Source organism: Drosophila pseudoobscura, chromosome X (assembly GCF_009870125.1).
Source record: "Drosophila pseudoobscura strain MV-25-SWS-2005 chromosome X, UCI_Dpse_MV25, whole genome shotgun sequence".
NCBI classification, from domain to species: domain Eukaryota; kingdom Metazoa; phylum Arthropoda; class Insecta; order Diptera; family Drosophilidae; genus Drosophila; species Drosophila pseudoobscura.
The window spans coordinates 59,318,514-59,332,579 of NC_046683.1; the positions used below are offsets into that span (position 1 = coordinate 59,318,514).

A 14,066-nucleotide genomic window follows, 5' to 3' on the forward strand; every position below is an offset into this window, starting at 1 on the left:
AGGCAAATTTTATGGCGTTGAACGAAGTGGCAACGCCATTTTCAAAACAGCTGATCGTTTCGGTTTTTTTAATTTTGTTATTCAATAAGTCCGGCTGGCAGCTCAAATGTGCAGTTCAATCAATTAAAACAAACAAAATGCAGGCGCTACGCCACACGTGGACCTTGCGCGGCCTTCACTGGAGCTGCTGGAAGCGCTTTCTAACGCAAAGCTGCACTGGCAACGAGGTGAGAATTCCAATACAAAGGGGCCACAACTAAAATGTATTTTTCACGGCAGTATTTGGAGCTGAGTAGCGATGTAAAGCATCGCATAGAGACCCACTGGCGGGACCAGCTCAGCGGCGGACAGTTTAATGCCAAGCAGCCGGCAGACAAGTACTACGTGCTCTCCATGTTTCCCTATCCCTCGGGCAATCTGCACATGGGGCACGTGCGCGTCTATACGATCAGCGATGCCGTGGCCCGTTTCCAGCGAATGTGCGGCAAGAACGTGTTCCAGCCCATTGGCTGGGACTCCTTCGGTCTGCCCGCCGAGAATGCCGCCAACCAGCGGGGAGTGGAGCCGGCCGCGTGGACGCAGCAGAACATAGCACAGATGAAGCAGCAGCTGCAGCGACTGGGCTGCTCCTTTGACTGGACGCACGAGCTGTCCACGTGCAGTCCTCAGTACTACAGGTGGACGCAGCACCTCTTTCTGATGCTGCACAAGCGCGGACTGGCCTACCAGAACGAGGCACTGGTCAACTGGGATCCGGTGGACAAAACGGTGCTGGCCGATGAGCAGGTGGATGCAAACGGCTGCTCCTGGCGATCGGGCGCCAAGGTGGAGAAGAAACTGCTCAAGCAGTGGTTCATCCGGACCAGTGCGTATGCCAAGCAGCTCCTAGACGGCTTGGACGATCCCACGTTGCGCGACTGGAGGGACATTATCAATCTGCAGCGGCACTGGATAGGAGAGTGCAATGGCTACGCCTTCACGCTGCTCACCTCCGCCTGCAACCTGTTGAGGGTGTGGACTGCCAATCCGGAGCATCTCAAGGATCCGAATGCCTTTCTCGTGCTCCGCAGCAAGCACTATCTCGCTAAACTGTCGGGTGCAGGGGGCCTCAGTGTGGAGAATCCATTTGCTAGCACCACCATTCCCGTGGTCTTCAGCGACGAGGCCGCCTTTCCACCAGACTGCGATGTCTATCTGGCGGCTCCCAGCTTTCGAGCCGAGGACAGGCAGCTGTGGGAGTCCTTTGGTCTGGCTATCTGCGCATCTGGAACGGAAGAGACACGCCTCAATCCAGGAAACTGGGAGCTGCTCAGGAAGGAGGTGCTCCAGGCAGCCACCCGACTGAATGTTGGTGGCTATCGAGTGTCCTCCAAGCTGCAGGACTGGCTGATCTCACGACAGCGCTACTGGGGCACTCCCATTCCCATTGTGCACTGCCCAAAGTGCGGAGCAGTGCCCGTGCCCGAGGAACAGCTGCCAGTGACGCTGCCCAAACGGGAGTCCTCAGCCTCTGGGCAGGATGCCCTGTTCTGCGAGTGTCCAAAGTGCGGGGATCCAAAAGCGAAACGCGAGACTGACACCATGGATACGTTTGTCGATAGTTCCTGGTACTACCTGCGCTTTTTGGATGCCCACAACTCGGAGCGCATCTTTGATCCCACCCTCGCGAGCCAGTTCATGCCCGTGGACCTGTACATCGGAGGCAAGGAGCATGCCGTGCTGCATTTGTACTATGCCCGATTCATGAACCACTTCCTGAACAACTGCGGCCTCTCGCCCACCAGCGAACCCTTCTCCCGCCTGCTGGTCCAAGGCATGGTCATGGGCCGCTCCTATCGCGTCAAGGGCAGCGGACGATACGTGCGCGAGGACGAGGTGGAGGTAGTGAACGCCAAGAAGAACCAGGCGCTGCTCAAGGAGACCAAAGAGCCCGTGGTGATGACCTGGGAGAAGATGTCCAAGTCCAAGCAGAACGGCGTGGAGCCAGGCGAAATGTTCGACCAGTACGGCACGGACACCACTCGCCTGATTATTCTCGCCGATGTGGCACCCACCTCTCATCGGAATTGGTCGAGTGCAAGTATGGCCCAAGGACTATTAGGAGATGTTTAGGGCTGATTTAATCGCGGTTTTTTTCAGCCTTTCCTGGTATACTCAACTGGCAGAAACGACTCTGGCTGACGCTGCAGGAGTTTCAGGCAGCACGCGAGGAGGCTTCCACAGAGGTGGATGTCAGTAGCGAGCAGTTTCTGGAGGAGGATGCCAAGCTCTTTGACGCCCGCAACTTCTACGTCAAGGGCGCCACATTCAACTATCGCCATGCGCATCAGCTGAGCGTGGCCATCTCCAAGATGCAGGGATTAACCAACTCCTTGAGGGTGAGTCTCCTCCAGTCTGCCTGCTGGCAATCATTGCTAATCATGTCTTCTCAGCGCACGCCCAAGCACATTCAGCGCCATGGCAAGCAGTTTGAACGCGCCCTGGCTGCCCAAATCATCATGCTGGCCCCCATGGCGCCTCACTTTGCCTCCGAGCTGTGGTCCAAGTTTGTGTCCGTTAAGGGTCGACTGAACGACGCCAGCCAGGAGCTGCAGTGGGGAGAGGATGTGCTGTCGCAGCGATGGCCGGACATCGATGCCGCATACAACCTGGACCTGAGCATCAAGGTGAACGGCTTCGAGAACTGTGTGATCAAGGTACAGCGCACGCTCCTGGACAAGGTGACGCACAGCGATGCCATGGACATAGCCTTCAACACGGAGTCGGTGACCTCGTACCTCATCGACAAGAAGATACGGACCACCAATTTCGTGCTGTATCCGGGCATCGAGGCCATCCTCAACATCTACGTGGACAAGGTGCAGAAGAAGGCGAAACCGGCAAGCAGCAACGATACGGACAAGGTGCTGGCAGAGTAGCTGCGTCCGAGACTATGATTACTATATTATTAAGTGGATGGGCACAGTTATGGATTATGCGGAACTGGTTGGACCGGTTGCATCGGTTGGGACCCGTGGAAATGCATTTCCGTTAGATTGGTACTCTTTAATCATGTTTAATGTTAAATATTTATAAAAATTGGACTAGTTGTATGCCTGCGCTTTACAAGATTGGTCTCTCGCGAGTCTCGGATCGGATGTAAATGCCTAGGATCATTGGAATATATAACGTTTGCATGTCGCATGTCGCGGGGTGCTCTTCTAACTAAAAGCAAATAAGTCTACGAACTCCACGCGCCCCCTCGGGGGCCTCTCCTTCCTGCCTCCCTGTCCTCCATCACTTCATCAGCTCGCACATGAGATTCCGCAGGTAGACGTCCAGCTGGGCGTAGTCCAGCAGCGTATTGCGCACAATGTCCAGCAGCATGCTCGGCCAGAGCGTCTCCAGCTTGTGCAGCTTCTCCACCGCATTGCAGGTGTTCTCCAGCAGCAGGGCAAAGTGCTGCCTTCCCCGATCCCTGGCACTGGGCGCCATTGCATTCGCGCCACCCTCACTGGCCCCTGCCGCTGTCGTTGGTGCGGCACTAGCAGGGGCCGCAGTTGCAGCATTCTTCTTCCACTGCAGGGCCTCCTTGCCCACGACGAGGCGCAGGGATTTATTGTCTGGCCGCAGGAGCCACTCCTTGGGCGACAGCTTGCTGGCCGTGCACGTCTCGTCCAGGCGGAGGCGGGCCAACAGCGGTTGGAGCATCACCTCGGGCATGGACCAGAGAACGAGATCCGAGAGTCCTGCATACATGGCATTGGCTGCCTCCACCTCTGCTTCGGTCACCTCCTGGCCGTTCAGTTGCTTCAGACCCCAGTGGGACAGTCTGTAGATGGCGTACGCTCTCCAGGACGCCTTCGCGGTTATGCCGTTGCCCTCCGCATCGATGAGCAGGCTGCCCAGTCCCTGCAGCTCCGCCAGCCCGTTCAGCTGGCCGAGACAACTGATGTTCGTTTCCCGGAAGACAAAGTGCTCGGCGTGGGGGAAGCGCAGCTTGATCCTGCTCAGAACGGACACGATGCTGTTGAAGTTGATGTAGCTGAAATTGAGGGTATGCACGTCGTTGGCCTTGGCCGGGTTCCACTGCTTGTCGATGAACCGCAGCGCTCCCTGGCCGTAGATGTTCAGGTATCGGCCGCAGATCTCGATCAGGTAGTCGCCTCCCTGCTCCCTCTCTCGCTCCGCTGCACTCGGCTTCGACACGGTGATGGCTGCTGCAGGTGTGGCTCCTCCTCCAGCTGCGGGTCCTCCGCCTGTCGCCGCCGCTGTCGCTGACTCCCGCCCTCCAGCACTCCCGCTTGTCGGCGTCGACGCCTTGCTCTGGGACGGCACCACAGAGAGCGCATTGGGAGTGACTTTGGCGCGACCTGTGCTGTTGGAGCTGCTGCTGTTGCTCGTGCTGCTGCTCACGGTCTGAGCCCTCACCAAACTCCCTGCCATGTACCGCTTGGAGGCTCCGCCGCGATTTATCTGCAGACCCAGCTGTGTGATGGGCGCGTGACGGGCACGCTGCTTACTGCTGGCCGGACGGCTGCCGCTGGAGCTCCCTGTGGCGGTGGATGGGGGCACGGGCAGCGTGGCCGTGGTGGACGGCGGCGGCGGATTGGGCGTGCAGCACGGCACAGAAGGGCCATGGGCAGCGGGTGGCGTCAGGGTGAGAGCTGGTGGGGAAGGCGAAGGCGTGGCAGCTGCAAGAGTCGTCGCAGTCTTTGCTCCGTCTTGTGTCGCAGGGGCAGGCGAAGAGCAGGTGGCATCGACTCCTCCCCCCACCACCCTGTTGCAGTTCTCATCGATCTGCGGTGTGGTGGGCTTGTTCTTGCCTGCTCCTCCCTCCTCGTTGTCGGTGCTGTAGCAGCTGGAGCAAGAGTCCACGTTGGGTCCCAGGCTGGAGGCCTCAGATGAGACGCCATCCTCCTCTGGCAGTTTCTTAGAAATGGGCGGCAGTTTGGTCAGCGCCTGCAGCTCGTCCAACAGCTCCTTGGGCTGCTGCTGCTGTGACTCCTCGGACTCTGTTTCCGGCTCCTCGTTGGCAGTGCCCTCGTTGGACTCGTTGATCTTGGCCAGCTCGCTGGTGAGGCGGCTCTTGGGGCGACCCATGGTCTGCTGGGATCGCAGCAGCTCCCAGTTGGTGCGCGCATTCGAAATCACCTCCTCCCTGCGGATGGTGTGGTACGCCTCCGAGCTGCCGTGCGTCGACTGGGCCTGCTCCTTGTGCTGGCGCCAGGCGAGCGCCGCGCGACGCACCTGCTCTGTGATGGGCATCTGGCTGAGGGACTGCAGCAGGGGCAGATAAGACACCAGGAAGGACACACAGTCGCCGGCCAGGGACACGGGATTGTTCTCGATCGTCACCTCGAGGAGTCGCGAGGCGCGTGCTATGCTCGCCATATCGTCCACTTTGTGCAGCTCGTTGTGGCACAGCCACAGGCGCTCCAGAGCCACCAAATGCTGGAAGCCATTGATGCGCCGCAGCTTGTTCCGCTTGAGGTTCAGCTCCCGCAGGCAGCGGAGGCCCAGGAAGTCCTGCTGGTTGATCTGACGGATCTGATTCCCCGCGAGATTAAGGGACTTCAGCTGCTGTAGACAGTTGATGCGGCTGCCCAGGGTCGTCAGCTTGTTGCCGTGCAGGTCCAGCACGCGGAGCGAGTCCTTCAGGGAGGCCAGGCCGCCAATGTCCGTGATGCGGTTCTTGCCCAACAGCAGCACTGAGAGCACTGGGAGTCCGTCCAGGTTGGCTATCCGCTCGATTTGGTTGTCGTAGAGATCGAGGAAGACCAACTGCTGGAAGATGCTGCCGTAGCTGGCACTGAGACTCAGCTGCTTGTTCTTGATGCTCAGCTGCTCCAGCGGGCAGCTGGAGGCAGCACTGGGCTCCTCCTCTTCGCCCAGTCCCCCACACAGCGATAGAGTGCTGCCATTCAGGGCGCTGCTCTCGTCGCAGCTCTGCAGGATGCTCCCAGCCAATGCTCCGCCTCCGCCTCCTGTGGCCTTCAACAAGGCCCTTCGCTGCATGAGCTGCTGTTGGTGCTTCATCGCCTGCAGACTGCTGGACATGAAGCTCTTGGACTTCTCCATGCCATAGCGCATTCTCAGAGCGGGCGGTGGCGTGAGCTGCGCCTGGCCATAGTTGTAGCCTCGCTTGGGCAGCTTCGAGCGTCCGGCTCCTCCTCCGTTGATGGCCAGGGCTTGGGTGGTCAGAGGACTGCCCGAATTCGGACTTCCGCCTGACTTGGGCGACAGATGATGGTTCTGCGGATTCCCGGCATTGGTCATGGCACGCGTCAATCGTGGTCCCTGCTGATGTCCCCGCAGGCCAGAGCGGCGTTTGTGCACGCCCAGATCGGATCCCTCCTTGGTACTCCCGTTGGTGTGGTTGTGGCTGTTGTATTCTGAGGGAACGGGAGATCGCGCTTTAGAGGAAGATTCGTTTAGAGACGAATACTTACCATCCCTTGGCGTGGACACTGCTGGTGGTGGAGGAGGAGGTACTGGCGGTGGCGGCGGGGGCAGCTCCTTGGGTATGTGGAAGGTGTTGATAAGATTGTGCTGCAGCGACAGCAGCCGGAGATTGGGCTCCTGCTCGAAGATGGGAATGGCCGTGAGGCCGCGGCGATCGTAGTTGATGCGATCGGGCAGTTCCTCGCGCTCCTTGGCCAGCCGCTGAATCCGGCAGATGCCATTCGGCTGCGGTGTGACAATTGCTCCGCTCACCAGCGTCCCTCCAGTGCTGCCCACCAGCGTGTTGGGCGTGGCAGCGGACGTGGCCGGGCGGCAGTTGTTCGAGGCCGCCGAGGAGGAGGTGGACTTGGAGCGTTGACGGGTGATGCCCACCCCACGGTGCAGATTCCGGTGCTGATTGCGCAGCTGAGCGGCGGTCCCGTAGCTGCGCTTCAACTGTTGCTGCTGCTGCTGGGGATGACCCACTTGGAGCTGTTCCGCTTGCTGTTGATGATGGTGATGCTGCTGCTGCTGCTGCTGCTGTTGGTATTGGGCTGCTGCGGCGGCGGCGGTGGAGGGCACTGGATGCCGCTTCTGGATGACATTGTGGCTTAGGGTGCTATGGGAGCGACCAATAGGACGCCGGCGAAGTCGTTGATTAAAACTAGGAACGAACGGTTCGATTTTCAGCAAAGATGTTTGAGGTAAGTAGTTCTGTTGTTGTTGTTGTTGTTGAAGTTGTGGCGACGTGGTTGTTGCACCATTGACGGCGGCTGATGTTGCAACGGATGTTGTGGGGAGAACTGTGGCTGGGACGGGTGCTGGTGTAGGTGTAGGTGCTGGCGACGGGGACGGCGACTCCGGCGCCTCATCGTGGAGTGTGGAGTACTGCCTGCTGCGGCATTTGGCCATGGAGATCAGCGTGCGACGCCTGGCATGTGTTGCCGCCGCCGTCGCCGTCGTTGTCCTTGGCTGCCCTTGTCCTTGTCCTTGCACCTGCACCAGCGCCTGTCCCTGGCCCTGGCTCTGCCCCTGCACCACACCCTGGGCCGTTGCCGTGCGTGCGACTTCCACCTTCGAGTTTCATAATAGTTCTATCCGAGCGAGCGACTCCGCGAGAGCTTCCGACATGGTTCAAAGTGCTTTCCCGATTTCCTCCTCTCTCCCGAGCGAGCGCTTCCTAGCGTTGCATAATATGGGAGTATGGGGGAGACTGCAGATGCAAAATCCTTAAGTCGAAACCATGGACCCTCTAGCCTCTAGCCAAGTACTCACCGAAAAGAGATGCAAGTGCCGTCCAAGTCCAATTCCAATTCCAATTCCAGTGGAGAGGAGCCCAGATATGTATGCCGCGCACCTGGTTCGGTTATCTAATTTGCGATTGCATTCGGATTATGGATTACACAGATACAGTGCACAGATACTGTAACTTTTGGAGAAGCTCTCCTCTCCTCTTTTCGCTCCACTTTCCACTTTCCACTTTCGACTCTCCACTTGAGGCGGGCGCTCTGGTTCCGTTCCGTTCCGTTCCGTTGCAGTGGCTGCTTCCTGGCGCTTCTCTCCCTCTACTATCCACTCTGCTCGTGGTTTTTCTCTCTTCCGCCCAAATTTTGGTTCAGTTTTAGTTGACTTTTTGTTGTTTTTTTGTTGTTGTTGGTGTTTTTATTTTTTTCAGTCTTTTGGGGTATTCCTACTCGAATGTTTTTTCGAGTCGCGTCTCTGGCTCTGGCACTGCCACTGGCACTGGCACTGGCAACGGGTCTGGTCTGGTCTGGCTGGGGCTCAAGCCTAAGCCCTCGCCCTGGGCCTGGGCCTGTGCCTGGGTCTCTGGGCATGTTTTATTAGTTTGTTTATTCGGGTTATACATATACATATTGGCGCGGTTGCCATAGACTTGTACTATGTACCTGGTGCAGTTAGGAGACAGTCGCGTCGCGTCGCCTCGTTGTCCTTATTCTACACACCGTTCTCCCTCCCGCCTCCCGACTCCCGCATCCCGCATCGCGCTCCTGCTCCGCATTCACATTTAGCTATTGCCTATTGCCTATTGCTTCGTGATTTCTGTTATTAGTTTGTTTATTTAAAGCTCTTTTGGAGGCAATATACTAGTACCTGGTTGAGGTTGAGGCACACGGTAAAGGCGTCCTACTACCACATCACCAGGACGACTGACAGCTAGACAGACACACATATCCACATTCACATCCACATCCACATCCACATCCAGCGCACATGTCTATGGGGCTTGTTGCTGGTGCCACTGCTTTCGCTTCTAAACATACCAAAACATTGGATTTACTGGGCTGCAGGCGGTACACCGCAATTGCTAGAGTCCATGGGAAATCATCCCAGGAATGAAGGCAATAGAAATGCAGTTGCACTTACATACAGATTAGGAATTGGCTTAAATTCTTCTGAAAACAAAAGTTGAAGGTTGAAGTACACATTGTCGTCGAGAAAGGTGAATTACAGCTCATGAATTGAATTTGCATGGAAACACGATCAGGATGTTGCAATTGTAAGCCAAAAAGTCTCCTTTTCAATCTTGATTTTACACCAAATAACAAAGGAAAAAGACAAACTGCGGCAATGTGTACACACTTTCCCACCACTCCGCTGATCAATTGTGGTGTAGTACGTGGTCTCTCGCAGAAAATTTGATTTTTTCTTTGTTTTGTAGTGTTCTCTTCATTCACCTTGGCCGTGTGCACTTTGGGGGGAAAAGTCGTTTGCATTAAAAACCCATTTCGCGGCTTTTCATTGCTGTTGTTGTTGCTTGTGGAAACATTTCTGATTTGCGTATGGCCCGCCACCGCTGCCGATGTCGCTGTCGCTGCTGCTGTCGCTGTCGCTGCCGTCGACTATCCAGAAAGCAGCGAAGGGAACACGCACATATACTACATAATTGCCTGCCATCGTAATGGTTCACGTGCCAGCCAAGTGAGTGGTTTTTGGTTGCTTTGCTCTGCTCCGCTCCGCTCCTCTCCGCTCGTGCGAAATATGCAAAAGTTAAGCGACAACCACAGGCGGGTGGCGAGGGAGACGCGACGGCAGACCTGCAGGGAATGCGCAGCGGTGGTGTGCTCTGCCACACACCTAAACAATTAGCCAAGTCTACAGCTGGGAGCGAAGAGTGCCACAAAAGGAAATGGGGGGGGGGGGGGGGGGGGGTTGCCTGATAGATCCATCGAAGACGCTGCAACAATTCGAGTTTAATTGATGCCAGTGCCACTGCCACAGCAACGGCAACGGCAACAGCAACAAAAATCGAATGTGCCAAAGCTCGGAGGAGTGTGCGTGCGCTGGCATTTATGAGGCCCCAGTGCTGCTCGCTCTGGCCGTGGAGAAAGAAAGCTGTCGGGGCTCCTTTCGGGTCGTTTCTGCCTGCCAGACAGGACAATAACTAAGCCGTTGATTGGCAGGCAGGCAGGCCAGGTGCGAGCGGTGTCTCCTATTAAAGTCTCACTTTTCGCCTCTGCCAGACTGCGCCTGATTGGTGCAATCAGTCTTGTCTATGCGTTCAATGAACTTGCCTCGTGTTGCAACAAGTGGCAAGAGCTTGAAGCTTCTGGGAAATCTTTACAAATCTATTTCAAGGAACGATTGGAAGGAGATGTCCTCGATCTAGTATGTAGCCTTCCCCACTTATGTGGAACCTGTGAATTCCCCAGCTACTGGTAGCTACTAGCTACCACTGGGGTCAAACTGATTAATTCCCTTATTTGTTTTTGGTCCGTGCGCTCTTCGCTGCTCTTCCTACTTGATTAATTATAAATAAACCCAGCAGAAAAGACAACAGCAACAGCAACAGCAAAAATTAACAATAATAAAGCGCGTTTCAGTCTTAATGTATGATTGTGTGGGTGGTTGTGTTTGTGTGTGTGTGTGTGTGTGGTGTGGGAGGGGGGGGGGGGGGGGTGTGCATGTGTAAATTATTCATAACGGTATTATCAGCTTTTCTGCGCGCTGCCAGACTGATTAAATTGGCCACGTCGGGGGCCAAGCCAAGGCAAAAACGGGGGAGAGCGGAGCAAAGCACTTCGACAGAGGGCGCCAAAAGCTAATGATGATACTCACACACACACACACACACACACTAAGTGTGTTTGGGTGTGACCTCTGGGTGGTGGGGGTGTCAGCTCATGGCATGTTAAACAGGAGGTATATTAACTGGGTGTTTTTTGCCCCCACGCTTCACCCTCCATCGATCCCCTTGTGGCCTGAAAAGCACCTGAAATACGGCTGCCCCTGTTGCGATCTGCCCCACCTTCTGGTTAATATACCTTGAGCTGACATTCTCGTGCTCTCCGCTGTGCGCGCTATTTATCAACTCCGGCCGACTCGCATGTCCCCGTTACTGTCCTCTCCGCCGATCCAACCCATTCAGTGTGTGGTCAGGGACAATTGCAGCAGCGAGCTGTAATTATTAAAAAGTATATAACAACAGCAACAACAATCGAGATAATGAGCCCAAGAACAACACAGCACAGGGGATGGGCGGGGGGCTTTCGAGCGGAAAGCGAAAGTGAAAATGTTGCAAAAGGTTGGAGAGCAGACAAAGGAAAGACCAAAGGTTGAACGCTATCGTGGCTCCCCTCAGTCCACCCAGTCGGCCACACATCCGCCTGCCGTCTGATTCCGCCGTCTCTGCTGCACTCGTTATCTAGAGCAGCGGCGGGGACATGCTCCTCACGCAAAAGCCTGCAAAATTAATGGCCAACAAGGATGTCAACAGCAGCGGCAACAACCACAGAGAGAGCTACAACGGTAAATAGCGCTAACCAGGCTCCTGGGTTAAGTTTACATCCATCGCAGCAGGACAAACGGACCGCCAATGCTGCAACAATGCTGCAAGTGCAACAGCAGGAGGAGCAGCAAGAGCAGCAGAGGAGCACCAGTGCGGCAGGCAAAGGAAAACTTTGATAAAACATTAAAGAGGGAAATGGAAAAAATCCCTTAAGAATGAAGAAAGGAAACGTGAAAAGACTGCGCCCAGGCATTCGGACGTATTAGATTCGGTGGCAGGGGTTAAAGGTCAACTTCCCTGCCTCCCACACTCCCCCCTTCAATGCGTCAGAATAATCAATGTAAGCCGCCACCGCAAAAGCAATGCACTATCATCGATGCACTATGTGCTGCTCCGTCTGCGGTGATGCTAATATCAAAATGCTGCCGACCCAGACGACCGCAGTAATTGAAACATTTGGAAGCGTCACCCAACATACCAGACACCAGAGGCAGATGTAAACGATTTTGTACAGCTTAAGGTATAATGTATGCCTAGTATTTAATCGTATTTTGTTCAGTTTTCATTACAGGGAAGGCAATCAGTCAGCTGACTGCAGTTTTCTGCTGCTTCCCCTTGGAAATCGTAGAAACCGGGATCGCTTGCTAGTGGTCACGCTCGCACCCGTGCCAGACTCCAGCTGGATGTAGTCCTTCCCGCTGGAAGCCACTTCCAGCTCGCTTCCGTTGAGTATTTGTGCTACGTGCGCCTCGTCGATTGTGCCTTTGAATATCAAAGGATATGGCCATTCGTGGCATATCGTGGGACCACTATAGTCGCGCAGTGTCTCGATCAGCTTATCCAGGCGCAGCATCTCCTCGTGGTCATCGTTGAGGGCCCTCACCTCGTCCAGCAAAGCGGCCACATTGGATTCGAGCACCTGGAGAGTGTGACTAGAAATTAGATTAGCTGAAAAATCGCTTATTTTGCTCGATTTGCTTTGAGCAATGTGTGAATGAACGGGGTCGGACGGGGTGTGGTGGGTTGGGGTGGAGTGGTCGTTCGTGAAGGCAGTACCCGTGCAGTGGTGTCGGATTACATTGACAGTAACTACGACGGCGTTACGGTCATTGATAGTCGCTTCGCCTGGGCCACTGCCCATTCTGTCCGTCCATCGTCTGTTATTTTGCCGCATTCGGCGTTGTCTGCGGCTCGGATTTCCGCTACAAAATCTTGTCACGGGCCTCGTCAATGTCGGGTCTATTAGAACCCAATTAGCAAAGTCTCTGAACCCGGGAAACTAAGCTCATGTTCGATGCATGTTAGAGGGAGGCTCGAGGGCCCCTCCATCCTCATGTTAGCCTACGGCCCTAACGGCTTTCTCTAATTAGCGGTCCAAGTAATCACTGCACCCCCTATCGACAACCCCCTCCCCCTCCTCATTATAGCCCAGACATTCTAACATTTCGTTCCCAATAGAGGGGCTATAATTGCATTAACAGGTCCCAAAACTGTGTCGCAACTGTTAACAGCGGGCTGCTAGAGGGAATGTTACGCTAGATAACAGCGGGTGTGGGAGATACACTTGCGGTGAAAATAATAGCTACACCTTTACAAGTCTTTACAGTCTCAAATATTCAATGGCAGAATATTTCGATATTTTTATTCGTTCGATAATGCTTTAAGGTACTTAGTACTTAGCCCATACATTAGTACTGTAGTGTACCTGTTGCTACGAACTCAAGTGTATGAACAACAGACGGGGATCGAGAGCGAGAGAGATAACGAAATTGGAACGGAATGCAGCCAGAGAGAGGCATTGCACGTACATAGGTAGGGGTAACATTTACAGCTGCTGGCCGATAACATTCGGCAGCATTAAATGCAAACAAGTGTCACTCTGTGGTCGAGCGGATTACAACACTTGTTTGTGTGTGGGGTCAAAGATCCGAGCTGGGACAAAATGCAGCAGGCAAGGAAAAGGGACGGGGAAAGGGACAGCGACAGGGACAGGGACAGGGATAGAGAGTGTTCAATTACCAAAAACTCAATATGCAAATTAATAACACATTTTAGCACTTGACGTACACGACCGCGCAAACTTTCAACGCTGTGCAGCAGCTGCCGGCGACGCTGCACCGCCGTGCTAATTGGCGACGTCATCTCGTTGTGGGCGGCGTCGGTGGCCGACGACCGGCGGGCAGCAGCTGCCGTTGTGATCCCGTTAAATATTTAATAGTGGAGCGGGGGGGCGACCACTGGCGACACTTGTCAAATTTTTGGTTCGTTTACCGAGAGCTTTTACATAGCGCTAATTTGTTCAAACTCTTTTTGTTCAACAATTTGGTTTTATTTTTTTCTTCCGTTTTCGGGTTTATTCGTCGTCGCGGCTTTTGTTCTATTTTCGTGTGTTTTTTTGAGGCTTTGGGGGCTTTTCCGCGGCCTCTCTGGCCCAGCGCTCGGCGTTGAATGCGGCCCTCCCAGTGTGTGTTGTGTGTTGTGTTGTGTGGTGCCTCTCCATTTGACGGACAGACAATTTGTTTACGTGCGTCAATCAGTCATACACTCTTCTCTCTCTCTCTCTCTCTTTCTTTCATTTAGCGAGAGAGAAGAGTGCTGGATGGAGAACAAAGAATGAGAACCGAACCTTGTGTTTGTTCGCGGCAAAGCTTTTCATCGGTTCTCTTTACACGCACAGTCTGAAAGTATAATATGATTTTTGATCGTGTGAAAAACGCTGAAAGCTCTAAGCTCTACAGGCGGGCAGCTTTAGTAGGCACACCACACCTCTCTGTGTTCGACGGATAGTTTTCTGTACTTTGAATCGCATTGAATGTGGCTCCTCAAGCTCTTACAACGGAACAAATCTGTAAAACTAGAACTATTAAAGGTATTTCTGCAATTCCCAGGAATATTA

The 14,066-nt window shown here is 54.6% G+C and overlaps 3 protein-coding genes across 5 annotated transcripts; 1 reads left to right on the forward strand and 2 right to left on the reverse strand.

The window, feature by feature from the left end:
• Positions 1–49: 49 nt before the first annotated feature.
• Positions 50–3,181, forward strand: LeuRS-m (Leucyl-tRNA synthetase, mitochondrial). The gene is made up of 4 exons (XM_001352628.4): positions 50–227; positions 280–2,080; positions 2,140–2,378; positions 2,433–3,181. Exons 1-4 carry the CDS (start codon positions 138–140, stop codon positions 2,916–2,918), a joined length of 2,616 nt encoding a protein of 871 aa, XP_001352664.4. The 5' UTR covers positions 50–137; the 3' UTR covers positions 2,919–3,181.
• On the reverse strand, positions 3,031–9,583 carry LOC4812520 (uncharacterized). Its single transcript, XM_033384286.1, has 3 exons — positions 7,699–9,583; positions 6,432–7,636; positions 3,031–6,374 (listed from the first exon to the last, which is right to left on the reverse strand). The coding sequence occupies exons 2-3, from the start codon at positions 7,333–7,335 to the stop codon at positions 3,277–3,279; spliced, it is 4,002 nt and encodes a 1,333-aa protein (XP_033240177.1). The 5' UTR covers positions 7,336–7,636; positions 7,699–9,583; the 3' UTR covers positions 3,031–3,276.
• Positions 9,584–11,685: 2,102 nt separating this feature from the next.
• LOC4812064 (uncharacterized) lies at positions 11,686–13,675 on the reverse strand. Of its 3 annotated transcripts, none has more exons than XM_001352630.4 (2): positions 13,238–13,675; positions 11,686–12,089 (listed from the first exon to the last, which is right to left on the reverse strand). In XM_001352630.4, the coding sequence occupies exons 1-2, from the start codon at positions 13,310–13,312 to the stop codon at positions 11,751–11,753; spliced, it is 414 nt and encodes a 137-aa protein (XP_001352666.2). In that variant the 5' UTR covers positions 13,313–13,675; the 3' UTR covers positions 11,686–11,750. The 3 variants fall into 3 exon arrangements, with proteins under 3 accessions (XP_001352666.2, XP_015043754.1, XP_033239662.1); XM_015188268.2 differs by having other exon boundaries at positions 13,190–13,672; XM_033383771.1 differs by having other exon boundaries at positions 11,686–12,102; positions 13,190–13,311.
• Between the last annotated feature and the right edge of the window lie 391 nt (positions 13,676–14,066).